This window comes from Eumetopias jubatus, unplaced genomic scaffold (genome assembly GCF_037043125.1).
Source record: "Eumetopias jubatus isolate StellerSeaLion01/CBP00866 unplaced genomic scaffold, mEumJub1_p1.0 scaffold_9, whole genome shotgun sequence".
NCBI classification, from domain to species: domain Eukaryota; kingdom Metazoa; phylum Chordata; class Mammalia; order Carnivora; family Otariidae; genus Eumetopias; species Eumetopias jubatus.
The window spans coordinates 54,222,730-54,250,158 of NW_028274815.1; the positions used below are offsets into that span (position 1 = coordinate 54,222,730).

General features: G+C 42.1%; 1 protein-coding gene across 1 annotated transcript; it reads left to right on the forward strand.

Annotated features, from left to right (window-relative positions):
- The first annotated feature begins 2,460 nt into the window (after positions 1–2,460).
- CNRIP1 (cannabinoid receptor interacting protein 1) lies at positions 2,461–20,443 on the forward strand. Its single transcript, XM_028116300.2, has 3 exons — positions 2,461–2,729; positions 4,764–4,914; positions 19,433–20,443. The coding sequence occupies exons 1-3, from the start codon at positions 2,551–2,553 to the stop codon at positions 19,595–19,597; spliced, it is 495 nt and encodes a 164-aa protein (XP_027972101.1). The 5' UTR covers positions 2,461–2,550; the 3' UTR covers positions 19,598–20,443.
- Positions 20,444–27,429: the final 6,986 nt, after the last annotated feature.

A 27,429-nucleotide genomic window follows, 5' to 3' on the forward strand; every position in this document is an offset into this window, starting at 1 on the left:
ACCATGGGTATATAAGAATTTATTCAGCCATGTATTTATTGGTTGACATTCAGTTTATTCTTTGTTTTGATTTTTACAATCAATGTTGCAATTAACACCCAAATTACATATATCCAATGTAATAATGCCTTTAATTTTTCTGAAGGATTGGTTTTAAAAGTAGGATTATTGACTCAGCAGTACGTATGTGTGTGTGTGTATACATACATACATTCACAGACACATCCATAAATACATGGTTTAATTTTTTTAACTTTAAAAAAATTTTTATTTATTTTTTAAGTAATCTCTACACTCAACATGGGGCTTGAACTCACAACCCTGAGATCAAAGTTGCATGCTCTACCTGAGCCAGCCAGGCACCCCATTTATGGTTTAACTTTCAATAAATTAATTAAATTTCTTCTAATAAAAGGCTGTTGCAATTATATTCTTCCACCAGGTTATGACAGTGCTGATTTCCCTACATCTTTACCAATATTGAATTTAAAGTGTTTGAAAATTCTGCCAAGCTGATAGACAAAAAAAGTTTGATACTACTGACTTGGTCTACATTCCTCTGGCTTTTCTACTAGAGATGTGGTTGAGCATCCCGATATGTTTATTGACCATTTGTATTTCCCTCCACTTAATAACAATAGCTAATATTAGAGTCGGGCACTGGAATGTGCATCATCTCATTTGACTGTCACAACAACCCTATCAGAGGGATAGCATCTGCTTTCCTCCAGCCCTTTTACAGATGAGAAAACCATTTCTGAGAGGTTATGAAATTTGCCCAAGGTCACACAACTGGCACGGTGATGAAGTGAGGATTTTTAACAAGTCTGACCGTAAGGCTTCTGGGCTTACCTACTACACAAACTGCCTCTCCTGCCAAGGAACATTTTCAAGTCATTCTCTCCAGCCTTATTCCCTCCCTTCTAGTGAAGTCTGAACAACTTGGATAAACACAAATATTTGATGGGTCCCTTTGCAGAAGACACTATGGTAGATATTATTGGGTGATCTGAAAAAGAGCTCCTGCTCCCAATCTTATTGGGGAGCCAAAATACATTTTATGTAAGGAATATATGTATCAGGGTTTTTTAAGGGATTTTATTTAATATTAACGATTATGGTGTGGTGAGCAAATTTGTCAATGTAGAGAAGCAAACAATTACACAAAACTCTGCAGCCTACAAAATTGAATACTATTCAAAGAGTAGTGTAGGATATATTGCAAACAATTCAGAAATGAGAGAAATCTGATGTATTTTTGTAGAATAATGTAGGAAACAGATCACTTTCGAAATGATGGTATTTCTAAAGGAAAGCAATACTAATCTGACTGAATAAAAACCATACGACCCCTCCCAACCCATTTGTCCTCACTAACCAGCTTCTCCATTCCCCCAGGTGTGCTCACTGGCTCTGGTACTATCCACCCAGGTGGTGCTGAAGCAGGTGTTTACTCTCCGCTTTGTGAAACCATGCCCAGTAGAGCCTTAATAGCCTTGGACTCCTCTTACTTCGAAAATCACCAGCTGTCAACGGACTTCTCCCATGGAAACGCTCTAATCACGCTATTAATGCAAACCTAAATTCTGCCGTGTCGCAAGGGGTGCCCTGTCAATAATCTTGGTCACAAATTATGCCTTAGACACAAGCCTTTTACAGGGTTAATAGCTCACCTTTCAAGATGCATGTAAATATAACTCATTACACCGTGTCATTCTTGAGACAAGAATATGCATAATAGAAATACACACCTACAAGAAGGTGTAGTTCCTTGAATACATACTGGTTATTTTCTTTTGCTTTTTCTTGCACACATTTCTAACCCAGTGTAGCTTTCAGGTTTACATTAGATGGAATTGCGCCTTCCCTCGGCCATTTCCCCTAAGCTTTGGAAAGACTCTTATTTCCTGAAATTTAAATCACTGGCTAGCTCTTTCCTGCCCCATTTCCCGTCTCCCTTTTGCTTCTCAGCCTCCTCCTGTCCGCCTGGGGCTCGATTCTCGAGCAATGGTGTCCACATCCCTTAGTCGACCAAAATGGTATCCAGATTCCGAGGTCTCGGTCCTTGGTGTAGTGTTGCTTAACCCCAGTACCCCAATACCTCCTCCCGCCCAATCCTCTCCTCCGCCCGCCCCGCGCGGCTCTAGGAGGAGCCTAAATGTCCTCTTCTCCAGCTGAAGGGGATTGTGGTGCGTAAGCAGGATTAACTCTCTCGCCCCCAGCTGCGCGGATCTGCCCCAGGCCTGAGGGCCGGAGCGAACCCATCAGGGCGCGCAGGGCGCTGCACAGGGGCGGGGGATGGGGAAGCTCGGGGCCTCGGAGCTGTCTCCCCGGCGCGCTTCCTTGCGGAGTGGGGCGGAAGGCCACGACTTTCGGAGCTGGTCCTCAAAAGCCAGGGCGAACGGCCGCAACGGCTCGGGCTCCTAGCTGCAGCCTCCCCTCCGCCACCTCCCTCTCCCGCCCCGAGCTTCCTCTCCGCCCACAGCGCTCCAGCCGCTCGGTCGCAGCCCTCCGCCCGGCGGAGCCGCCGTGCTCGCTCCGTGCCCAGCCATGGGGGACCTGCCTGGTCTCGTGCGCCTCTCCATCGCGCTGCGCATCCAGCCCAACGACGGCCCGGTCTTCTTCAAGGTGGACGGCCAGCGCTTCGGCCAGAACCGCACCATCAAGCTGCTCACCGGCTCTTCCTACAAGGTGGAGGTGAAGATTAAGCCCACCACGCTGCAGGTCGAGTGAGTAAGCGCGCGCGCCGGGGCTGCCCGACCCCACCTTGGGGTCCGCGCGGAGGACCGAGGCCCCCGGGACAGCCTGAGCCTCTCCCCGGCCGCTCTGGCCTCGCGTCATGCCCAGCGGCCCAGGGGTGGGGGGAAGAGGTCAGTTCCCTGTTCCTTTTGGTCCCCTCTTCTGTTTTACGCTTGCTTTTTCCCCTATTCACGTGTCCTTCCACCCGTCTCGGGGAGGGATGTTTAAAACAGCGTCAGGAAGCCAGGGTTGGAGGGAGGGTCGCGGGGGGTTATTATCTTGTAAATTTTTCGTCCCTTCTGCCCAGCCCTCGGCGCACCCCCAGGACTCCAGGTTGTTCACCTACCGCAATCCCAGCCCTCCTCTCCCCAACCCTCGCGTCCCGCGGGGTTCTGCCAACCGCGAGGCTGAAGGAGGAAGAAAGGCTGAGGAATGAGGTGTAAAGGCGAGGGTGTGAGGTAGTTACTGGGGCTCCCTAAGGGACGCTCCCTATTCCACCATCCATCCACCCCTACGTGGCTGGAGACCCTGGGGCTGGAGGGGCAGCCACAAGTCAGAGCACAGCCTCCTCGCCTTAGGCCTAGTCTCACCGTTTTCCTTAACATGTGTTTTTCATTTTCTGCTGAGTTGTTTGTTCATCCTGGGGATGGTGTCTGGGATTCGCCATATCCTGGCAACAAAAGGATGTTTCTTGGTTTATTTGTGGCAGGGATTATCTCTTCCCTGCTACCACAGTTTGGTGCACCCACTAGACTTCTGGCTAGAAAGTCAGAATGGAAGGGTGCCATAGCTTATAGGGAAGTATCTAGGGATGGAGTTCTTTACCTCTCAGCTTCCACCTAAATATGGTGTGAAGTCTAATGTGGAAGCGGGGCGTGGAAGGGCTTTGAGTCCACCAGATACCTTTTATAGCTGCAGTCTCCATGGGTAGTCATTAATTCAATAAACGTGTGTTGGCCTTCTAGGTGTCAGGCCCTAATTCAAGGACCTAGAACCACACTGGGTTGTTTCTAGTACTCCTGGCCCCCCTGCTTGTCACCAAGCCCCCACAGCTCCACACACCAGTTACCTTCACATTTCCCAGTGTTCTGTGCATCTCCATATAATCCAGACTTTTCCTTTCCCTTATTTCCTGGCAAATTCTCCCAAGTTATCTGTTCTCTATCCCATTTTCTTCAAGGTGGTTCTCTATTTTTTTAACTAATCCTAAATGAATTTGTGTTAATGACAGAACTTTTTCTCTTTACATTTTAATTTTATCAAGGGTGTTTCATTGCCCTAACCTAGTAGTTCCTAAACTTGAGTCTCTGTCAGAATCACCTAAAACGCTTGTTAAAACTCAGATGGCTGAGCCCCACCCTCGAGTTTCCAGTTTACTATGTCTGGGGTAGGGCTTAAAAATTTGTTTTCTAATACATGAGGAGGTAATACTGACAGCTGATCCAGGGACTAACTCTTGAGACTCACTAACTTAACACAAAGGAATGATGCCAGTGAGAATTTCTGGTTTTGTGGTTGGCTTTGTGTACCCCAAATCATGGGATCTCTGTTGGAACAGAAAAAAATCATTTAAGAGCTAGTTCAGTGGTTCTTGGTTCTCAACCCTGCCTGTATATTAGAATCACCTAGAGAAACCTAAAATAAATTTACCGTGCCCAAACCATACCTGACCACATTGAATTCTAAATTCTGGGGCTTGGGATGAGGCTGGGTATAGGTAAGTTTTTAATAGTCCCACAGATAAGAAACTATAGAGTAGGACTGATAAGAGTTCCACTCAGTCTCGTACAAGTAGTCTGGATGAGAATTCTAAGGTCAGTCCGGAGAGATTACGTAGTTGCTCTAGGGTCACGTGACTGGTAAGTTGGAGAACTCAAGCCTCCTGACCTTTCAGAACTTTCTACCCCACCAGATGTCTCCTTTAATCAAACCCTGTAGGATTCCTGCCTAGGGTTATGGTCCAGACCAGGACAGGGTGCCTAAATTAATTCCTACCATATGTAGTCAACTCCAGTCCATTGCAGGAACATTTCCATTGGCGGTGTGGTTGTCCCACTGGAGCTGAAGTCTAAAGAGCCTGATGGGGACAGAATTGTTTATACGGGCACATATGACACAGAAGGTGTGGCCCCAACCAAGAGTGGAGAACGGCAACCCATCCAGATCACAATGCCGGTAAGGCCTGCATGAGGGTGTCAGGGCAAATGGAAACCATAGAAAAGAAAACAATCAGTATCTCCCCTTAAGAAATAAAAGGAAATATTATGAAATTATGAAATATTATTTTAATTCATAGTTTCATATTGGAATCTATTTGTCCATAATATCCTAATACAATTAATTAAATAATCCATGCTTCTTCAATGGTCAGTCTCAAAGTAATTTCTTATATGGCAAAAAAAATTAAATCTCTTTCTACACTTTCTAATCTATTCCATTGATCTGTCTATTCTTATGCTAATATGCATTGTTTTAAATGTATTGCTTTTATAGTGTGTTCATGTATTTTGTAACTGATCCTCTTATTGAACTTGCTTACTAAAACTTTTCATTTAATCTTGGGTTTTTCAGATTGGCAGTCATAATCTACATACAACTATCATTTTCTGAATCTTCTTTCTAGCCTTACTCCATTGGCTAATGTTTTTAGAATTCTGTTGCTCACTAATGGTGGTAAAGGATACCCCTTACCACTAATGGTGGTAAGGGGTATCCTTGTCTTCAGGGTTTTACTGTTAGGTACAATGTTTTAAATATTTATCGTGTTAAACATCCTTTTTTCTAGCTAAGAGATATTTTTTTAAAAGATTTTATTTATTTATTTGAGAGAGCGCAAGCGAGGACTAACAGTGGGGAGGGGCAGAGGGAGAGAGAGAAGCAGCCTCCCCGCTGAGCAGGGAGCCCTATGCAGGGCTTGATTCCGGGACCCTGAGATCATGATCTGAGCCAAAGGGAGATGCTTAACTGACTGAGCAACCCAGGGGCCCCAAGACATTTTTTTTTAATTGGGAGATGTGTTGAATTTTATCTAATTCCTTTTCCCATCTATGGAGATAATTGATCTCTTTTGATACATTAATAATTATATAATACACTACCCTTTATTTCCTAAAATAAACCCTACTTAAATGTTACATATTTTTGAAAATATATCACTAAATTCAATATGCTAATATTTTATTTAGGATTTTTAGATTTCTATTTTATTAATTTTTTATTTGCTTGATTCACCAGCAAATATATGGAGATTTCTTATCTATCAGGCACTGGAAGAGGATTAATGAACAAAATAGATATTCCTGGCTTCATGGGGCTTCTAATCCAGAGAAGGAAAACATACTTTATATGTGATTATCAATAATAAAGTAAATAATTATTATACAAAGTGTACTAAAATCATGGTGCCCTTGGAGCATATATCAAGGGTTTTATTCTAATCCAAGATTTTGGGGATGGTTTTCGTGAGAAATAAACAATAAATGAGTGTTAAGAGAAGAGGGAACACTTGAGGAAAGAGGAGTTAACAGAGATCAGGAGCTGGGGGGAGAGCGTAATGTGTTGTAATGAAGGAGAGAAGCCCCATGTGGGTGGAGCAGAGAGTGAGGCAGAGACTGACTCAAGATGATAAAGCTGGAGCAGCTTAGGTGGATTCCACTACCTGATCTCTGAGGCCCCTTTCAGCTCTAACGTGGTATAAGGATTACAAATTTACACTTAAGGGCACCTGGGTGGCTCAGTTGGTTAAGCGACTGCCTTCGGCTCAGGTTATGATCCTGGAGTCCCGGGATCGAGTCCCACATCGGGCTGCCTGCTCAGCGGGGAGTCTGCTTCTCCCTCTGACCCTCTTCCCTCTCGTGCTTTCTATCTCTCATTCTCTCTCTCTCTCAAATAAATAAATAAAATCTTTAAAAAAAAATTTACACTTAAGGGGATGATGCTAGCTATGTGATGAAGAAAGTCAGATTCTCAAATACTACCATTTAGGAACACACCAAATAGGACTGAGGGCCAGCAAGTCCCTGTAGAATTCCTTTTTATTGGGCACAGATACAGAGAGGAGGGCTGCAGATACATCCCAGCATCTCAAGGGATTTGGAGGATTTAAAAAAAAAAAAACGTTAAGTAACATAGGTTTCAGAAACTTGAGCAAATTTTTAAAGCAACAGTTCATTTTGACTCAGTTCATTTTCAGATTACATTCCACACATATACATTTTATAGTTGCAACCATTTTATTATGTAATTGTCCAACATTCTACATGTTCATTGTTACAGTTTTAATGGCAACATAAGACTCTACCATGCTGTATTGTAATGATTAGACTACTCCTCAGATATTAGATATGTCAATTGTTCTCATCATAAAAAGTGCTATAATGAACTATTCTGTGCTGCTACTTCAATAGGAGTAAAATTATTTGGTCAAAAGGAATGAATTTTTTTTAAAGATTTTATTTATTTATTTGAGAGCGAGCAGAGACAGAGGAAGAGGGAGAAGCGGACTCCCCGCCAAGCAGGGAGCCCAACTCAGGGCTCTATCCCAGGACCCTGGGATCATGACCTGAGCCGAAGGCAGACACTTAACTGACTGAGGCTCCCAGGCACCCCCAAAAGGAATGAATTTTATGGTTGTTCCCACATACGGCCATTTCGGGTATTTTTTTAAAGTGTTGTATGTGACATTTTACAATGTTAGCAGCAGTATAGAAGTCTGGTGGCTTTGCTATATTATGACATCATTGGGAATTATTTTAAAAATAAATTTTCCTAGTTTACTTTTTACTATCATTTACAAGAATGAACATTTCAACATTTAATTTTATTTTTGTGTGTGTAAATTAGTTCTTTCATGTTTTGTTAATATTTCTATTGAAGATTGTTTTTTAAAATTCAGAGTCCTAGGAGCACGTGGGTGGCTCAGTTGGTTAAGCCTCCAACTCTTGATTTTGGCTCAGATCCTGATCTCTCCAGGTCGTGGAATTGAGCCCCACGTCTGGCTCTGCACTCAGCAGTGGAGCCTGCTTGAGATTCTCTCTCTCCCTCTTCCTTTGCTCCTCCTCCCGCTTGTGTGAACACACCGATGCACTCTTTTTTCTCTCTCTCAAATAAATAAAATCTTAAAAAACAGAGTCCTAGTAAAGATTTTTTAAAGATCTGTCATAGGGGCACCTGGGTGGCTCAGTCGTTAAGCATCTGCCTTCAGCTTGGGTCCTGATTCCAGGTCCTGGGATCGAGCCCCGCATCGGGCTCCCTGCTCCGCGGGAAGCCTGCTTCTCCCTCTCCCATTCCCTCTACTTGTGATCTCTCTCCCGCTGTGTCTCTCTCTGTCAAATAAATAAATAAAATCTTTAAAAAAATAAAGATCTGTCATATCTGTCCTATTTCTCTCAGTATTGCTTTGCTTACATTTTCCATTGTGTAGAAACATAATTACATTTAAACCTCTCATTTTCCTTTATGATTTCTTATATTTAAATTTGAGAAAGTTATTTTTCCACAGAGTTGACAGTCTATTTTGATTTGTTCCGTAATTTTAGATTTTGTTATTTAACTTTCCCCTCATTCAGACTTGATTTATATGTTTATACTGTACATCATCTTACAAAGGATTTAAGATGGTATTAACATTTTATGAGTCTCAGTAGTAAAGCCTAGGTTCTTACATGGAATGTCCACATCTAGAAGTAAGTGATTGATAGTTGATTTTTCCAACAATGATCACATGGCTTTTGGTATGAGTATTGGCCATGTATTTATATCTTATCTGTAATAGGCTGATTCTAAGGAAAACAGTAGAAGTTAGAGAAGTTTTCCTGATTAAGTCAGCAGTTCTAATGTTAAATTCAAATTTCATTCTAGTAATGAAAGCCTCACATAGCCTTTAACCTATTTTATGACTTTTGTCATCCGTGTCATCAATGTTTCAAGCTTAAGTAAATTACAGACACAACCACACCTTCAGAGACAACAAGGAAGTCTTGAAATGTGCAAGTAATCCAATTAATCAAATAGGGGAATCCAGTAAGGGAAGCTGAATTAAGGATATACAAGAGCAACTTCTTAGGAGTGTGAAGTTACTTCAAAGTATTTTTTTTAATTTTTTAATCATTGGACAAATAATGCTGGGATTATTGGCTAGTTGGGGAAAACATCACTGTTATTCTTTCCTGATACGATACTCTAAAATATATTTCAGATGGCTCAAGGGGTTAACTGTAAAAAGTCAACTTTTTAAAAAATTAATATTAAAAGAATTAACCCCAAAAGAAATAGAAGATATCCAAAGCTAAAAATTGAAAGCTTTGATTACATGCACTATAAAATTTCTGTCAAAAATCATGAAGTTAAGGGCGCCTGGGTGGCCCAGTCATTAAGCGTCTGCCTTTGGCTCAGGTCATGATCCCAGGGTCCTGGGATCGAGCCCCGCATCGGGCTCCCTGCTCCACGGGAAGTCTGCTTCTCCCTCTCCCACTCCCCCTGCTTGTGTTCCCTCTCTCGCTGTCTCTCTCTGTCAAATAAATAAATAAAATCTTAAAAAAATCATGAAGTTAAATTTTCATTAAGAGAATTTATATTAAAAGGCAAGTAACAATTGGAAAAAAACTTTTTTAAAAATTTTTTATTGTTATGTTAATCACCATACATTACATCATTAGTTTTTGATGTAGTGTTCCATGAACAATTGGTGAAAAACTTACGTGTAACATGCACAGTCTCCCAGGCTATGTGGCCTTGATTTTCAGCCACTGCCGGTGCAGACTTGGCTTGCGGCCCACAGTGACTTTCCACAGCCCTTTACTGCCCACTGAAGCTGAAGTCAGGAAGTAGTCCAGTGATATCTGACTTAGGCTGATGGCAGTGATCTCTTTATTCAGATATTTCCAGGGGCCCTGGTAGCAGGAGTGAATTACCTGGGTCTAAAACTCTCAACCCCCATTTCAAACAACAGTGTTGACTTGTACCTTAATGTGACTGATGCCCCATTCAGTCCCTCCTAGGGGAGAGTCCAGGTGGAGATTCTGTCTGCACACATCATTCCGTGGTTCCCCTTTTGTTGGCCCTCTTCAGTGAGAGACTGATGGGAGTTAGGATGAATAAGGTAACAGGGTATGCAAGCTTGTTAGGAGGCTGTGCATGCAGAGGTAGGTAGCCATATGCATGTCCTCCCAAACAGAAAAGTTGTTCCTTTGTGTCTGCTCTGTGGAGTCATTTGGCAAGATCTGTAACTTAATATACAAATAATTCTTAGACACCAATGAGAAAAAAAATAACAATAGGATGTGGGAAATGGGAAAATAAGCAAAAATAAATAGGCAATTCACAGAAGAAGAAATACAAATAACCAATAAATATATTTTTAAATGGCTTAATTTCACTATTGGTGAAAAAAATACAAATAGTGCAATACCAATTTTTACCTACAAAATTGGTGAAATATTAAAAAATAATACCAGTTCAGTGCTAGTGTATTTCTTTATGAAATATAGCAATTTTTATAAATTGATATAGTATCTTACAAACTTGCTAAATTCACTTATTAATTTTAGTAGCTTTTTATTATATTGATTAGTGTTTTCTGCAAACAGTTGTTCATCTGTAAAAAGAAACAGTTTTACTTTCCCTTTTTTTTTTCCCCTCTTGCCATAAGGTAGCTAGGACCTTCAACATAATGCTGAATAGGAATAGTAAGAGCTGATATTCTTGCCTTATTTCCCATCTTATAGGGAAAGAACTCAGTCTTACCATTAAGGGTGATGTTAACTATAGGTTTTCTTTATTGATGCCCCTTAATCAGATTGAAGAACTTTCTATTCCTAATTTGCTGAGAGTTTTTATCATGAATGGATGTTGAATTGCCAAATACCTTTTCTGCATCCATGGATATGATAATAATGGCTTTTTCTCCTTTATTTTTGTTAATATGGTGAATTATAAGGATTTTAAAATATTGAGCCATCCTTGAGTTCTAAGAATAAAACTCTTTGGTACTGTTGTAAAAGCCTATTGCTGGATTTGATTTACTAATTCAAGCAAATTTTATGTGTAAGCCCATGAGGAATTTTTGTCTGCAATTTTCCTTTACTTGTAATATCTTTGCCAAGTTAAGGTGTTAACATTGGCTTCATAAAATGAATTGAGAAATGTTCCTTCCTCCAGTGTACGAAAGAATTTATGTAGAATTGGTGTTTTTCCTTAAACGTCTGAATTTATGAGTGAAGCCATTTGGGCCTGAAATTTTCTTTCTGGAAGGATTTTTAACTACAGATACAATTTCCTTAGTAGATGGAGGTCTACTGATAGTTTGTATCTTTTAAGGAATTTGTCCATTTCATTAACTGTATTGGTATAAAGTTCCTAATTTCAGGTCTTTGGGGTCTATAGCAATAGTATCTCTTTCATTCCTGATATTGGTAATTTGTCGTCTTTTTCTTGCTCAGTTTTTCTAGGGGTTTATTAATTTTTTTATTTTTTAATATTTTTAAATAGACTCCACACCCAGTGTGGGGCTTAAACTCATGACCCTGACATTAAGAGTTGCATGCTCCAAACAGTTGCCCCTGGGGTTTATCAATTTTTAAGACCTTTACAAAAAGCCAGATTTTGGTTTCATTATTTTTTTTATTATTTCTTTACATTATTTTTTTCTCTAGTCTTTCCTTATGGTTTTTCTTTATTATTTGTTCTTTTCTATTTCATTGCTTTCTGCTCTTTACTATCTTTCTTCTTCTTTACCAGTAGACTGGGCTGGCAATGCTAACTGTCAGGATGAGGAGCAGCTAAAACTCTTGTTGCTGGTAGGAATGTAAAATGGTGCAATCACTTAGGAAAAGTTGGACAGTTTCTTATAAAGTTAAACATACTTTATAATTCTCAGAACTTTTAGTCCTCTCTGTTCAATTAAGAGAAATGGAAAACATGTATTTGCTAATAAAACTTCAAGCAGTACAGGAGTAAGAGAGGCTTGGAATCCAGTAGGAATTCATAGGTAATGCCACACTAAAAGTCACAGATGCTTATTATACTGAATTTGTTTACCAATGAAGTAATATCATGTTTCTATCAATGTAATAAGGTCATTCTGGGCTCTTAAGTCAATGGATTGCTTTTTTTTTAAAGGTTTTATTTTATTTATTTATTTGAGAGAGACAGAATGAGAGATAGAGAGCACGAGAGGGAAGAGGGTCAGAGGGAGAAGCAGACTCCCTGCTCAGCAGGGAGCCCGATGTGGGACTCCATCCTGGGACTCCAGGATCATGACCTGAGCTGAAGGCAGTCGCTCAACCAACTGAGCCACCCAGGTGCCCAAGTCAATGGATTTCTGAGTGACCTTATTCTTGGTGAATTTCCTATGTCTCTAGTGGCATGGTGAGTGGAGAGAAGTACTATAGTGATTCTAGGCCAACAGGTTGTAAGACCATAGGAATTTTTTTAAAGATTTTATTTATTTATTTGAGAGAGAGCATGAGCAGGGCTGAGGGAGAGGCAGACTCCCTGCTGAGCAGCGAGCCTGACTCGGGGCTCTATCCCAGGACCCTGAGATCATGACCTGAGCTGAAGGCAGGTGTTTAACTGACTGAGCTACCAGGCACCATGACCATAGAAATTATTTAAAACAAACTTCTCAGATTCCTTGTTACTGAAGATGACAGCTGAATCTCCTCTCCTTGGTTTCTGATGATTCTCTTCCACATCAGTTGTAAAATAAAAATGTCCCAAAGTTAGCAACTTGTATGGATACTATGGCAAATAATATGTCCAGGGATATAGTGGAGTGTCACTTTTAGAATACCATAGACTGGGTGGCTTAAACAACAAACACTTATTCTTCACAGTTCTGGAGGCTGGAAGTCCAAGACCAGGGTACTACCAGGTTTGGTATCTGATGAAAGACCAAGGTACTAGCAGACTCGGTGTCTGATGAGAGACCAGGGTACTAGCAGACTCGGTGTCTGATGAGAGACCAGGGTACTAGCAGACGCGGTGTCTGATGAGAGCCCAGGGTACTAGCAGACGCGGTGTCTGATGAGAGCCCAGGGTACTAGCAGACGTGGTGTCTGATGAGAGCCCAAGGTACTAGCAGACTCGTTGTCTGATGAGAGACCAGGGTACTAGCAGACTCGGTGTCTGATGAGAGCCCAGGGTACTAGCAGGTTAGGTGTCTGATGTAAGACCAGGGTGCTAGCAGACGCGGTGTCTGATGAGAGCCCAGGGTACTAGCAGGTTCAGTTCTGATGAGAGCCCAGGGTACTAGCAGACTCGGTGTCTGATGAGAGACCAGGGTACTAGCAGGTTCGGCGTCTGATGAGAGCCCAGGGTACTAGCTGGTTCGAGGTCTGATGAGAGACCAGGGTACTAGCAGGTTCCGTGTCTGATGAGAGACCAGGGTGCTAGCAAACTCGAGTGTGATGAGAGACCAGGCTGCTAGCAGACTCAGTGTCTGATGAGAGACCAGGGTACTGGCAGACTCAGTCTCTGATGAGAGACCAGGGTACTAGCAGAGGTGGTGTCTGATGAGAGCCCAGGGTGCTAGCAGACGCGGTGTCTGATGAGAGACCAGGGTGCTAGCAAGTTCGGTGTCTGATGAGAGCCCAGGGTACTAGCTGGTTCGGCGTCTGATGAGAGACCAGGGTGCTAGCAGACTCGGTGTCTGATCAGAGACCAGGGTGCTAGCAGACTCGGTGTCTGATGAGAGACCAGGGTGCTAGCAGACGCGGTGTCTGATGAGAGACCAGGGTGCTAGCAGGTTCGGTGTCTGATGAGAGACCAGGGTACTAGCAAACTCGTTGTTTGATGAGAGACCAGGGTACTAGCAGGTTCGGTATCTGCTGAGAGCCCTGGGTACTAGCAGGTTCGGTGTCTGATGAGAGACCAGGGTACTAGCAGATGCGGTGTCTGATGAGAGCCCAGGGTACTAGCAGACGCGGTGTCTGATGAGAGCCCAAGGTACTAGCAGACTCGGCGTCTGATGAGAGACCAGGGTACTAGCAGACTTGGTGTCTGATGAGAGCCCAGGGTACTAGCAAGTTAGGTGTCTGATGTAAGACCAGGGTGCTAGCAGACGCGGTGTCTGATGAGAGCCCAGGGTACTAGCAGGTTCAGTTCTGATGAGAGCCCAGGGTACTAGCAGACTCGGTGTCTGATGAGAGACCAGGGTACTAGCAGTTTCGGCGTCTGATGAGAGCCCAGGGTACTAGCTGGTTCGAGGTCTGATGAGAGACCAGGGTACTAGCAGGTTCCGTATCTGGTGAGAGACCAGGGTGCTAGCAAACTCGAGTGTGATGAGAGACCAGGCTGCTAGCAGACTCGGTGTCTGATGAGAGACCAGGGTGCTGGCAGACTCGGTGTCTGATCAGAGACCAGGGTACTAGCAGAGGTGGTGTCTGATGAGAGCCCAGGGTGCTAACAGACGCGGTGTCTGATGAGAGACCAGGGTGCTAGCAGACGCGGTGTCTGATGAGAGCCCAGGGTACTAGCTGGTTCGGCGTCTGATGAGAGACCAGGGTACTAGCAAACTCGTTGTTTGATGAGAGACCAGGGTACTAGCAGGTTCGGTATCTGCTGAGAGCCCTGGGTACTAGCAGGTTCGGTGTCTGATGAGAGACCAGGGTACTAGCAGACTCGATGTCTGATGAGAGACCAGGGTACTAGCAGATGCGGTGTCTCATGAGAGCCCAGTGTACTAGCAGGTTCAGTGTCTGATGAGAGCCCAGGGTACTAGCAGACTCGGTGTCTGACGAGAGCCCAGGGTGCAAGCAGACTCGGTTTCTGACTAGAGCCCAGGGTGCTAGCAGACTCGGTGTCTGACCAGAGACCAGGGTGCTAGCAGACTCGGTGTCTGATGAGAGCCCAGGGTGCTAGCAGACTCGGTGTGATGAGAGCCCAAGGTACTAGCAGACTCGGTGTCTGAGGAGAGCCCAGGGTACTAGCAGACTCGGTGTCTGGTGAGAGACCAGGGTACTAGCAGAGGTGGTGTCTGGTGAGAGACCAGGGTACTAGCAGAGGTGGTGTCTGATGAGAGACCAGGGTACTAGCAGAGGTGGTGTCCGATGAGAGACCAGGGTACTAGCAGGTTCGGTGTCTGATGAGAGCCCAGGGTACTAGCAGATGCCGTGTCTGATGAGAGACCCAGGGTGCTAGCTGACCAGTGTCTGATGAGAGACGAGGGTACTAGCAGACACCTGTCTGATGAGAGCCCTTTTGCTGTTTCAAACAGCTACTTTCATGGCTGTATCCTCACATTAAAAGGAGCATAGAGATCATCCCCTCCTATCTGTTTTACAAGGGCACTAATCCCATTCATGAGGGCTCCACCCTCGTGACCCTAATTTCTTCTGAAAGTCCCCACTCCCAAATACTGTCACACTGGGGATTTAGGCTTCAACATATGAATTTGGGGAGATACACACATTGAGTGCATAGTAGTGTCCTAAAGCATTCTACACATGACAATCCATATATGTTCTCATGTGGAGAGAAAAGAAAAACTGTTCATTAACTCTTAACTCATTTGCTTCTAGAAGCAGTTTGGTATAGTGATAATAGTTCCTAGATAGGAATTAGGAAACCTAAGTTCTTGACCTGCTTCTATCATTAGTTGGCTGCATAGTCTAGACCTAGGGCAATCACTTAACCTCTCTGAATCTTATTAGTTCTTTCATCTGTGAAATGGAGAAGGTAAAACCAGTCAAAAGACCAAAGTAGAATGGCATATGTAAGGTATTGTATAAAATAAAGACCGCTATGCAAATGCACAGAATCTTACCTGTGTGTAAATTGCATCACCCAGGGAGCCTGCCTGGCTAAGTTTTCATTGGAAGGCACAGATGGGTTGGGAGGGAGCAGAGAGCCTGTGCAGTTGCTTCTGTTCTTTAAGAAGAATGTCAGCTTTCAAGACCCCATCTGCTCCTACATCAGAAGAGGAAATTCTGAGCGAGGTTTTGAGGCATCCCGGAAATAGAACTCCAGCAGAAAGAACAGGAAGAAAGCTAATGGGAAGTTAGAACAACTAAGTCATGGGAAAATATATGCATAGTTAGCAGCAATTAACTACAAAATGACCTTGGGCCCAACACTAGTAAAAGAGAAAAAAAAATAGAAGCACCTGAACATTCCATATCTTTAGCTCTAACTGTTGTTGTCAGCAGATTTCTACGCTGGTCTCCTGTATCACTGAGAACTGTCAATGTAGGAAAGACATTAGGGTTCGAAGCCATCAGCCAAGAAAGAATTCTTGAGACGTCTTTGGTGCAGAAAGGTGGTTTTTCTAAAGCATGGGGACAGGACCTGTGGGTAGAAAGAGCTGCACTGGTGTCAAGAGGAGTAGCCCATTATATACTTTCAAGTTGGGAGGGAGTTAGGGCTAGCGAAAGCCTCCCAGGTATTTTGGAAACAAGGTTCCAGGATCCTAGGGGGCTAGCTATTGTTAGGGAAAGGTCATTTATTACTGTTTAGTAAAAACTCAGTCATGAGACTCTTCAGATGTATATCGGTGGGTGGCTTAAAAGATAATTGCCAACCTGTATCTTGGGGGTAGAAATAAAGGAAGTTTCCTAAAGAATTTTTATGTTAAAGTAGACTTACAGGATCCTGGGGGTCCGGCCTAAGATTGCCTCTTGCCCTTAGCAAAGTATTAACATCAAGGCAGCTGATTTCCTAGAGGAATGTCACTCTGCCTTTTTCAAGGACTTGTCAATGGGCTGTAGTTAATAAGGAAATTTAATTTTTCTTCTGCCTTTGTTTCCCACATCACTGTGACATTGCGACTTTCTTAATTTTAAGGTTATTCAGACACAGTGTTATGTCTTAAGGTTTTTCTTGCCTGTGGTCCTAATCATCTTTGTTTTTGTTTTTGTTTTTACAACCAACTTTTATTTCTATTTCAAGAAAGGCCTTGTTTTTCCCACTTACCTAGCATAGTCTCAGGCTGCTTTCCTCAAAAGATTAACTGGTGTTTGTAAAATATTTTTATAACTTAATGTAATTGAATTGCACTTGAAATGTGCAATGCCCTATGCTGGTCAAATCATGATAATGATCATCATCATCATTATCATCGTCCCTCTTTAAAAATCTTGATGATTTATAAAATGAGATTTCAATTTATTCTTCCCTCCCCTACTGTCAACAAAGTTGTAATCTTTTCATTAGCCTGTATGTATCCTTGATAGAATTTATAAAATCCCTAAGGTTAGAGGGATATGTGTGTTAATTTTTTAGGGACGATAATTCCATTTCACCATTTAAAACATTCTTTGTAATAGTAACATATTTATTGCAGAAAATCCAAGTAGAAAAGATAGAAAAACAATTCCTTTACTTAGAAGCTTTATTGTTAATATTTTTTCATTCTCTTTTCTCTATATGTCTTATTTTATATACTTATGCTCACACTGTATATAAACTGTTTTAATCCATCTTTTTCTTGTTGACATTGTTCTAAGCATTTTCTCTCATCACTAAAAACCCTAAATTCCTGTGTAATGGTTACACAAATCCATCACCTAGATACACCACCATTTTCATTATATTCTCCTAAAGTTGGATGCTTAAATTGCTTCTGGTATTTAGACATTTTTGCCAAGTTGATAGGTGAATAATACCTCTGTCAAAGTTTGTATTTCTTTAATTACTAGTAATATTACATTTAAACATTTTTCAGATGTTTGCCATTTTTTTTCTTTTTCATGTAACCACCACCCATCAAGATGTAAAACATTTCCCCCCAAAAAGTTCCCTCTTACCTATTTTCATCAATCATTAATCCCTTCCTCCCACTCCAGGCTCTAAGTAACCACAGATGCTTCCCGCTTCCTGTCAGCATAGATAGATAGATAGATAGATAGATAGATAGATAGATAGATAGATAGATAGAAAGAAAGATAGATAGAAAGAGAAAAAAAGAAAGGAAAGAAAGAAAGAAAAAGAAAGAAAGAGAAAAATGTGAGTTTTATATAAATGGAATCATACAGTACATGTGTTCTTTGGAGTCTGGATTATTTTGCTCAGCACATCTTTGAGATCCATCCTCGTTGCCGCCTGAATCAGTATGTTTCTTTTTATTGTTGAGTAAAATGCCATAATGACAGGCATACTAACACTTGTCTATCACCAAGTGAGTGATAAAACATTGGGTTGATTCAAGTCTGAAGCTATAGTGAATAAAGCTACTGTGTACTTGGACAGGTCTCTAGGCTGTTAAGCCATGATTTACTAGAAAAAGATACTTTCTTTTCCTACCTGGGGAAAGAGTTGGGGACTCTAGGTATATCACCCACTGTTTCAAGTCAGGCACATTTCCCAAAAGAAAGCCAAACCCTGTTTTGGGATAAAATTAGCAGGATGAGGCAATGGTGCAGGATATAATTTGGAGAGCATCTTGGAAAGCCATCTGGGAAGCACCTGATCACCCTCCTCCTGTAGCGGTCTCAAGCATAAGGCTCCTATTGCTCACTGCCCTGCCCCACTCCACATCTTCTGGCTCCTGACAAGTCTAAGAACGCTGCCAAGGCAGTCCCTGTCCCCTCCCATGACAGGAGAGGGTCAGAGGAGAAAATAACGACAGGCATCATACTGTTTAATGCCAGATCCCCTAAATAGCTCCAGGAGGCAGTAGCAGGGTTAGGCTACCCTGCAGGCCACTTGAACACCTGCCCAAGTGGCCCCTAGGGTATTCTATGTCCTCTTCTCAGCTACATGGGAATTGCGTGCTTAGGGCTCAAGAGAATTCTATGCAGTGATCCGCAGGGCCTACCTTCTGGAAGTAGAATGCAAACTTCTTGAGGGCAAGAATCCCACCTCATACAAATTTTTATGTGTGCAAAGCACATAATAGTTACTCAAATATGGTTCTGGACAATGTACAATCGAAGACTGAGACATGGACATGGATTCCTGACTCATAAATGCTCAACAGTATTTTTAAAAGTTAAAGTAGGGTCTTTAACAATCAAATGCTTCTAAGAAAATATTTTTCCCTGGAAGTGAAATTAATGACAAAAGGGCAATTGTGGTCTTATGTTTAGTGATACTGTGTATATGTTATTTTGTACAACTAGCTTTTGAAATAGACACAAAAGATAATCATCAAACACCACTCCCTCTCTTCTCTTCCTTTTTTTTTTTTAAGATTTATTTATTTATTTATTTGACAGAGAGAGACACAGCGAGAGAGGGAACACAAGCAGGGGGAGTGGGAGAGGGAGAAGCAGGCCTCCCGCGGAGCAGGGAGCCCGATGCGGACTTCAATCCCAGGACCCTGGGACCATGACCTGAGCCGAAGGCAGACGCTTAACGACTGAGCCACCCAGGCGCCCCTCTCTCTTCTCTTCCTAAACCCCCTTCGTGGCAAGCTCTGAAAGTCTGAGATTCAAAGAGTGGTTTCCAATAATTAAATTTGGAAAACAGATAAACTTGTGGAGTTATGTTTATTAAAGACAGTATGACAGCAAATGCCACTTGTACGATAGGAATAAGATTTTATAGAGAAAAAGATAGCTTACAGACAGCTTTTCAGGAAATTAGCTCACATAATAAAGGAAAATAGTTCATTAAAGTTAAAGGCCTAAACTTTGCAAACCAAAAGAGTCTTGACTGTTGACCCCTGAATATGCAGGATCTCTTTCCCTAACATGAGTTCTTATCTGTTGTTCGCGGCAGAATGAGGTTTTTATGGCGCGTGTTTCTCTCCCCTCAGTTCACTGACATTGGGACCTTCGAGACGGTATGGCAAGTCAAGTTCTACAATTACCACAAGCGAGATCACTGCCAATGGGGAAGCCCGTTCTCTGTCATTGAGTATGAATGCAAGCCCAATGAGACACGCAGCCTCATGTGGGTGAACAAGGAGTCCTTCCTCTGAAGACGGCTCTTTCTGATGTTGCTGGACAATCTCTTCAAAAATCAACTTTCAGATAACCCCACAAGCCTTCACCAAGGCACACGACACCGTTGATGTTTCCCATCGGGTGCCGTTGACCTACTGGCCCCGATTATTTTGAAAGTGTAATTCCCTTCTGATGCCATGTCCCTAACATAAAAAATCGTGATGTGCCATCCCTGAGACGATCCTTTGCTGTGTTCTGTGTTGGTGTTCCTGCATCCAGTTGTTTCTGGTCATGCCGTTGACCGCTTCTGAGGAGCTCAGTGGAACTGGCAGACATATCCCATTTTTAGCCATTCCACTGAATGACTGTGGTGTTTTGTTTCCACATTGAGGGATTCCCCCATTTTTTCGTTGTTGTTAAATGCTAAATAAAAAAAAAACAACGTGTGTGGGTTCTCTCCCCAGTGTAATATGGTAACATGTGACTTGCAGTGTTAACCAACTCTCAAGGCGGGCTTGGTGAAAATGTAAGACACACAGCAGTGAGTAGGACTCAGATGTTGTGCTTCATATAAACAGCTTCTTCAGGGAAAAATGACAAAATAAAAGGGCAAGTATTTAAGAAGTATATGTAACACATTAAAACTCTTTCAAGTAACTTAAGGTATTATGTTGTGGCCTAGTAGAAATGGGAAAAGGCATGGTTGGGGTCCACTGTTAAACAAGGCGACAGAAGTTGTAGGGTTACCTTTTTGGCAAGCTGCCGTAGTGTTCAAACATGCATACGATGGCATCCCAAATCCCCTTCACTTGAACTTTGTAAAACTGTGTATGGAACTGTAATGAACTTTTGATATTTCTTAATAAAGGTATTGAAAATCATGCCCTGGCTTTTCTTCTTCATGTGGGCAGTATCTATCTAGATGGTGGACCTCTGTTCCAGGCCAGCCCCATTCAGATCTCCAGCTGCATTGCAGGGTGCGGAGGACATACCTGGAGGAGAATCACAGTTCATCATAGATCAGCTTTGACAGTTGAACAGGAGCACTCCAGCCAGCTCTAACAAGGCTAGCAGAGACTCAGGCACTTGGTGGACAATCAAAAACTGCTTGTCCCTACTTGCCCCCATGCTTCCTCCTGGGCCGACCACTTCCATCAGCTGGCTATGGAGCTGAGCAGCTTGAGGACATGCTATTGTAATAGTGAATGGACACCGGGATGGAGAGCTCCTTGCCTGCTCCCAGGGGACTGCAAGTTATGTGGCACAAATCCCTTATTCCATGCAGTTTGAGGATAAATTCCCTAAGAAGGAAAGACATTTTCTCTGGGAGAGTAGCATACTACCCCGTAATGGTGTTGTCGTGTTCCCTTGGGAAGCACAGATCCTATTGCGTCGGGAGAAGTTAGTTGCAGATTTGCTTTTCTGCTACCTGCAAAGACTTCTTCGTGTGGGTATATGCTAGGTTAGGGGGAGTGTTGTAAAGAGTTTACTGTGGAACCGCATTCACAAGGCTGGCAGGAAACCCGTTGCGCCTCTGAGTCACTTACCTGTAATGAGGCCACACTGCCAGTAGGGCACAGCAATGCCTTGGATTTGGGCTCATCGTGAGCGGTGTTGAAAAACAACAGTACGTTTCTCAATTCCTTCGTCTTTCAAAAATAATAGTGTCTCTTAGAACTGCTGCTAAAAAATAAAATAAAATAAAAAAATAAAAAGAACTGCTGCTAAAAGATAAGCATGAATCCACTCCCAATGATTGTATTTTAAAAACCACCATTCACTTATTGCAACAGACATTGACATAAGCAACAGATTTACTACAGACAGAGGCTAAGTTTTCTTCCAGAATATCCAGTAGAGAGGCAGGCTTATTAGATGGTGGGAAAATATGAAAATTATATATTTTAATCTCTTGAAACCTCGGATTAGTAAATATTTTCGTTTGTGAAATGAGATTTCAAGCTAGTGACTCATCTGTCGGAACTTTAGTATTTGTTTTGAGGGATGGAGGCAGTATCACAGCTTCGGCAATTTTCCTTTTTTTTTTTTTTTTAAAGTAGAGGCTCTAGGGGCACCTGGGCGGCTCAGTCATTAAGCGTCTGCCTTCGGCTCAGGTCATGATCCCAGGGTCCTCGGATTGAGCCCCACATCGGGCTCCCTGCTCCGCGGCAAGCCTGCTTCTCCCTCTCCCACTCTCCCTGCTTGTGTTCCAGCTCTCACTGTGTCTCTCTCTGTCAAATAACTAAATAAAATCTTAAAAAAATAATAATAAAGTAGAGGCTTTAATTTTTGAGTTTGGACTGACTCCAAGCAGAGCTGGGGAAACGTGGCGTGGTGTAACTGCTCGCACCTTCCTCCGAAAGAGTGGGCAGATGAGCCCCGGGCAAGAAGCTGGAGCATCTGAGTCCCGCAAACATGCTGGTTGAGCCTGACGGGTCACCACCTTTGTACGACTCAGATTGCTTGCATTTAAAACAAGGAGTTAGGCTAATAGAATTCTAAAGCCCTTTAAGATTTAAGGTTTATACCTCTACTTTACACTCCTTTAAAAAAAAAAAAAAAAAAGCATGTGTCTTTTCCTTGGGGCTAAGAGGTAAGGTTGAATCCAAGGAGGTGGAGAGGAGATGGAGCTGAAGTAAACAGGAAATCTTAACAGCTAATCTGCCACGTTAAGTGATCTCTCCTGGCATATACTGTTCTGCTTATGACTGGACTCCAGCCCAGTCTCTCTGGCTGCATCTCGCATAGCTCTCCTCCTACTCCAAAATGTGAGTGCTCAGCTATACCAAGCTGCCGAGCTGTAACTTTGCCCCTCAGCCCGCCGGAAGGGCTATTTTTATACACGTTGTAGCCATGTCTCTCTGCTTCTAAGCATCAGATGGCTACCCAGAAGCTTGAGGAACTAGGCCATCCTTCTAATTATGATGATGACTAAAAACACTTTTGAACAAGTGAAGAGTAGAAATGCCTTGAATTTATATTTTGTGACACCTCACTTACTGAGAGGTCACTTACCCCGCCATCCAAACTATCTGGATCACAGTTGAGAACAGAAAACATGCCCAAAAATAAAGATCCCTGTCACAGATGTCACAAAGTCCATTCACTAAAGGCTTGAGAGAGCTCTTCTCTCAAGACCTCATGACTCCTACTTCAGAGACAGTTCTAGCATATAGGGTGATCTGGTTTCTGACTTTTAGGAAATCAGAAGCAGAATAATTGGAGGAAAGAGGGCAATTTCTAAGAGTAGATACACTGCAAATAATCTTTTTTCTCACGGAGAGGACAAAGAAAAAAAGCAGGTAAAGTACATCAAAAAGTATAATAGATAGGGGCACCCCTACAGTATAGGGCTATAGTCCTGTGCTAGACCACAATAGTTCCTGTGGACATCAAATAAAAATTGACATACGCAATCATCACCCTGCTATATTTAGAAAGACCATCCATTATCTTCGGAAATGTAGCATCATGACTCTGTGTTTAAGAGTTCAGATTCTGAAGCCCAGACCCCCCAAGTCAAATCCTGGCTCATCCACGTAACAACTATAAGACCTTAATATCGCTTTGCTCCAATTTTCTCATTCGGAAAATGGAGGTAAGAACAGTTTTGCCTTATGGCATGGTTATGAAGATTAAATAAATTATGTAAAAACTTTAGAAGGGTGTCCGACATATAGCATTATTTTTCTAATCTATTATCCTTTTTTTATTTGAGTATAGTTGACACACAAATGTTACCTTGGTTTCAGATGTACCACTTGGGGATTTGGCAATTTATACATTATGTCCACCACAAGTGTAGCTAAATCTGTCCCATTACATCGCTATTATAGTATCATTGACTGGCACATAGCATTATTCAGTACATTTTGTTTAAAAGACATAAAGGGCAAAGTAAATTTTCAAACAAAATCATTAAAAACGTCAAGAGAAAGACTGAAGGTATTTAAGAGATAAAACTCCTTCTAGGATATTCCTGACATGGATGTGGAGTAATGGCCAAATTTTATGCTCTATTTTTTACAAAAACAAAAAAACACCCACATGTATAGACAATATTTTAATTATTTAAAAGTAAATAGCTTGAAGTAGTATATTTTAAGATATGCTGGGAAAAGAAATTCTCCACAAACAGGCTTCCCTAGAGTTTCTTTTAGGAAGACCCAGTTTTGAATAACATGGAAATATCAGGACAGCGTCAGAGAACCTAAAATCTGGTAAAGGTCAAGAATGATGTCTCAAGTTCTGTTTGTTATTTCTTTTACTCCTACTAATATTCCGGGAGGTAGGCAGTGCCTGTCATATCTCCATTTTACGGAGGAAAAATTAGTCTCAGCTGGTGAAAATTAAGGCTCAAGCTTGATCACCTAATTTTATAGGGAACTCCTTCCTTTGATCTTCCGTTTCTCATTTATGAAATGGTGACAATGATATTACCATCACAAAGTGTGTTAGGGATTAAATAACATATCCCATGAAACTCTTCTCCCCATCTCCTTCCTCCTGACACATTTCATTCAAAATGATTTCATTATGTGCCCACACTCCTACAGTGTTTGTTTTTTTAACTTGGTGTTTTTGCCTAAATTTGTTTGCAGCCTAGTAAGTCAGTCACTAGTAAATCAATCACTTTTCACCAAGAAAATAACTATGACTCTCTTAAATATATATTATATATCTTATAAATCTCATAATATAAATGAGACTTAAAAATTACTGCCAATAAATAAAAGTGCTCAATTTCTCAAAACTCAGTACTCAGTGTAGAAATCTATGGCACTTGGGGCGCCTGGGTGCCTCAGTTGGTTAAGTAGCTGCCTTTGGCTCAGGTCATGATTTCGCAGTCCTGGGATGGAGCCCTGCTCAGCAGGGAGTCTGCTTCTCCCTCTCCCTCTGCCCCTCGCCCTGCTTGTGCGCTCCTGTGCACTCTCTCTCTCTCTTTCTCTCTCAAATAAATAAGTAAAATGTTAAAAAAGAGATCTTGGCACTCTACACAGCATATATCTTAAAGATGACCTTCTCTCTTTAAAGTCATACTAAGCACTAGATAGGACACCACAATTTTTCCTTAACAAATACGTTGTTCCTTTCCCATTTGCTAAAGGGTGGAAACTCGGGCAATACTTTTGGTCCCACCCAGGCACTCTAGACTCAGCCATGGTGAACTTCTGCTTCTCCTTCAGATATACCAAATCAGAACTGTTTCCTTGCCTCTGCACATTCTGTTCCCTCTGCTTGGAATGCTCCACTCTGTTTTCTACCTAGCAATGCCCTCAGATGCCAGCTTAAATGTCACCCCTGCTATGAAGTCGGTCCTGACTTCTCTAACATGTTGAGTCAAGAATAATTTTGAAATCTTGTTTACTCAAATATTTTACTTTTTCTTTTTTACCCCATTTCTGAAAAGTGTCATCAGCCTCCACCTAACCTCTGCTTTTCTTAAGTTCTCTGGACGGCTTCCACGTGTTCTTACTGACTCAGTGAGAATGAGCTGACTCAATAAAAAGGTGATGAGATTCTAGAAAGAGCTAGCTGGCTGGCTGGCTGACTGGCTGGCTGAAAAACCAGCCAGTGAGAAGTGTGGAATGTATTAACTCTTAGGGGGTTAGTTCTGCTCCCTCTAAAAGAAGGAAAGCCAATGAGAAAGAAAAAGCTTCTGAATGCTCGTACTGACGTTGATTTAGGTGAACATGCCTTTTTTATTTTTTTTTAAAGATTTTTATTTATTTATTTGACAGAGAGAGACATAGCGAGAGAGGGAACACAAGCAGGGGGAGTGGAAGAGGGAGAAGCAGGTTTCCTGCAGAGCAGGGAGCACGATGCGGGGCTCGATCCCAGGGCCCTGGGACCATGACCTGAGCCGAAGGCAGACCCTTAACGACTGAGCCACCCATGTGCCCCGTGACTATGCCTTTTAATGTTAGGAGTATTGTTAGTGATGATGGTACTAAGACGTGTAGTTCTTTTAAGGAGTTTATTTATGGCAGGGTAATCATGTGTGCTACCCACCAAAGGTTTCCAGCCTTCCCCTGTTTAAGCGCGTGATAGCATTGCAATTCCATGGCCTCGCTAGAGCCATGTGAGTGTAGCTCAGGCCAGTAAATTGTGAGCAGAAGTGACTCTGTTGCTTTCAGCCCGAAATATCCAGCTGTCTGTGTGATACCCAACAGAACTCTCTTTCCCTTTGCCATGGCAACCAGCCACTTTCAAGCTGATCCGTCAACCTGCATCCTAGCATGAGAAGATATAGAGTAGAATCCTAGGCAACCTATGTTGGACCTGTAACATAAGTAAGAAACTTTTCTCCCCAACCTTTTAATGTGAAAATGTTGAAATATACAGAAAAGTTGAGAGAACTATACAACAAACATCCACATACCCATCACCTGGATTTCACAGTTAACAATTGGTGATATTTACTTTACCACTTATCTATCCATCTTCCAGGCTGTATGAATCCAGCTTTTTTTTTTTTTTTTTTTTTATGAATGAGAAGCTACCATAAGACACTACTAAGATCTGGGGTTGTATATTATGACAATATGATTTAGACTTTCCTGATCTACAACTGAGGAGCTCTGACCAGCTACTCTCCTTTTCCACTGAGGGTCCTAAAGTGGAACTACTCCAAAAAGAAAAATAATTGTTTTCAATTAGTTCTAAAACATCATTTCCTGCCAGGGAAAATTTAAAGTCATGGAATGAATTAGGAGACTGATTAAACCATCTTTTTTCTCTCATGGACTTAAAAAAATAAGATAAATTCTGAGCTAGTTTAGGTGGGGCTCTGGAAGTAGTGGGATGGATTAAATGGGGAAAGGAAAGGCAAAAATCACATTCATGAAGTGCTTGTTGTGGGGCAGACATTTTATATATACTATCTCATTAAATCCTCCAACTACCCTATAAAGTGTATATGATTTCCATTGTTAAAATGAGGATGTTAAGCTCAGAGACGTTAGGCTGCCTGCTCAAGGTCACATAGCTAGTGTGAGTGGAAGAGGCGGAATGAAAACCCAGTGACTCCAACACACACACCAGCCTCTCAATTCTGCAAACTCTTGGTCTCTGACAGCCCCAGAACCTTTTCCTTCATACTGAGAAAGTTATTCCTAGAAAGGACATAGCCCATGAGGTAACAATGGTGTTAGTGGCACCCTTCCTCATTTCTTGAAGCAGAATTTTTTTTCCATTTTATTTATTTATTTATTTGAGAGAGCACACAAGCATGGGGAGGGGCAGAGGGAGAGGGAGAAGCAGACTCCCCACTGAGCAGGGAGCCAGACTCAGGGCTCAATCCCAGGACCCTGGGATCATGACCTGAGCCGAAGGCAGATGCTTAACTAGCTAAGCTACCCAGGTGCCCCGAAGCAGAATTTTAAATGCCAAATTATTTGACAAAAATATTTTTTGAATGTTCCAAAAATTCAACAAGCCCTTTAAACATGGGAGCACTGTGAATTTTTCAAAGCTGAAAGAACTGGTTTTTCCTTTGCCTTTATCACTTTATCTGATTAAAAAAAAATTCTAAAATACTCTTTTTTTCAATTTCCTTAGCTCAAAACCCAGTCAGAATCTTGATTTTTCTCAGTTTATTCTTTAGACTTTTATTTTGTTGTGGAGTAGATGTGTGTGTGTGTGTGTGCGCGCGCCTGCGCACACACACATGCACATCGGGCACTTATTTCCCCAAATCGCGATAATTACGTATTGAAATTTAATGAAAAGACCATACTGAGACATTTTAGAATTCTGATGGCTGCAGCCTAATTATTTCGGATTCATATAAGTTATACCCAAAGTAATGGGTGTGATGGATGTAACTTTAAATCATCATCAGGGGGCGCCTGGGTGGCTCAGTTGG

Bases quoted from the DNA above. Each gene is read 5' to 3' on its own strand.
- CNRIP1 (XM_028116300.2), top strand. From the start codon at position 2,551: ATGGGGGACCTGCCTGGTCTCGTGCGCCTCTCCATCGCGCTGCGCATC. The intron at 2,730-4,763 runs GTGAGTAAGCGC...AGTCCATTGCAG, and splicing joins CCCACCACGCTGCAGGTCGA to GAACATTTCCATTGGCGGTG. The intron at 4,915-19,432 runs GTAAGGCCTGCA...CTCTCCCCTCAG, and splicing joins CCATCCAGATCACAATGCCG to TTCACTGACATTGGGACCTT.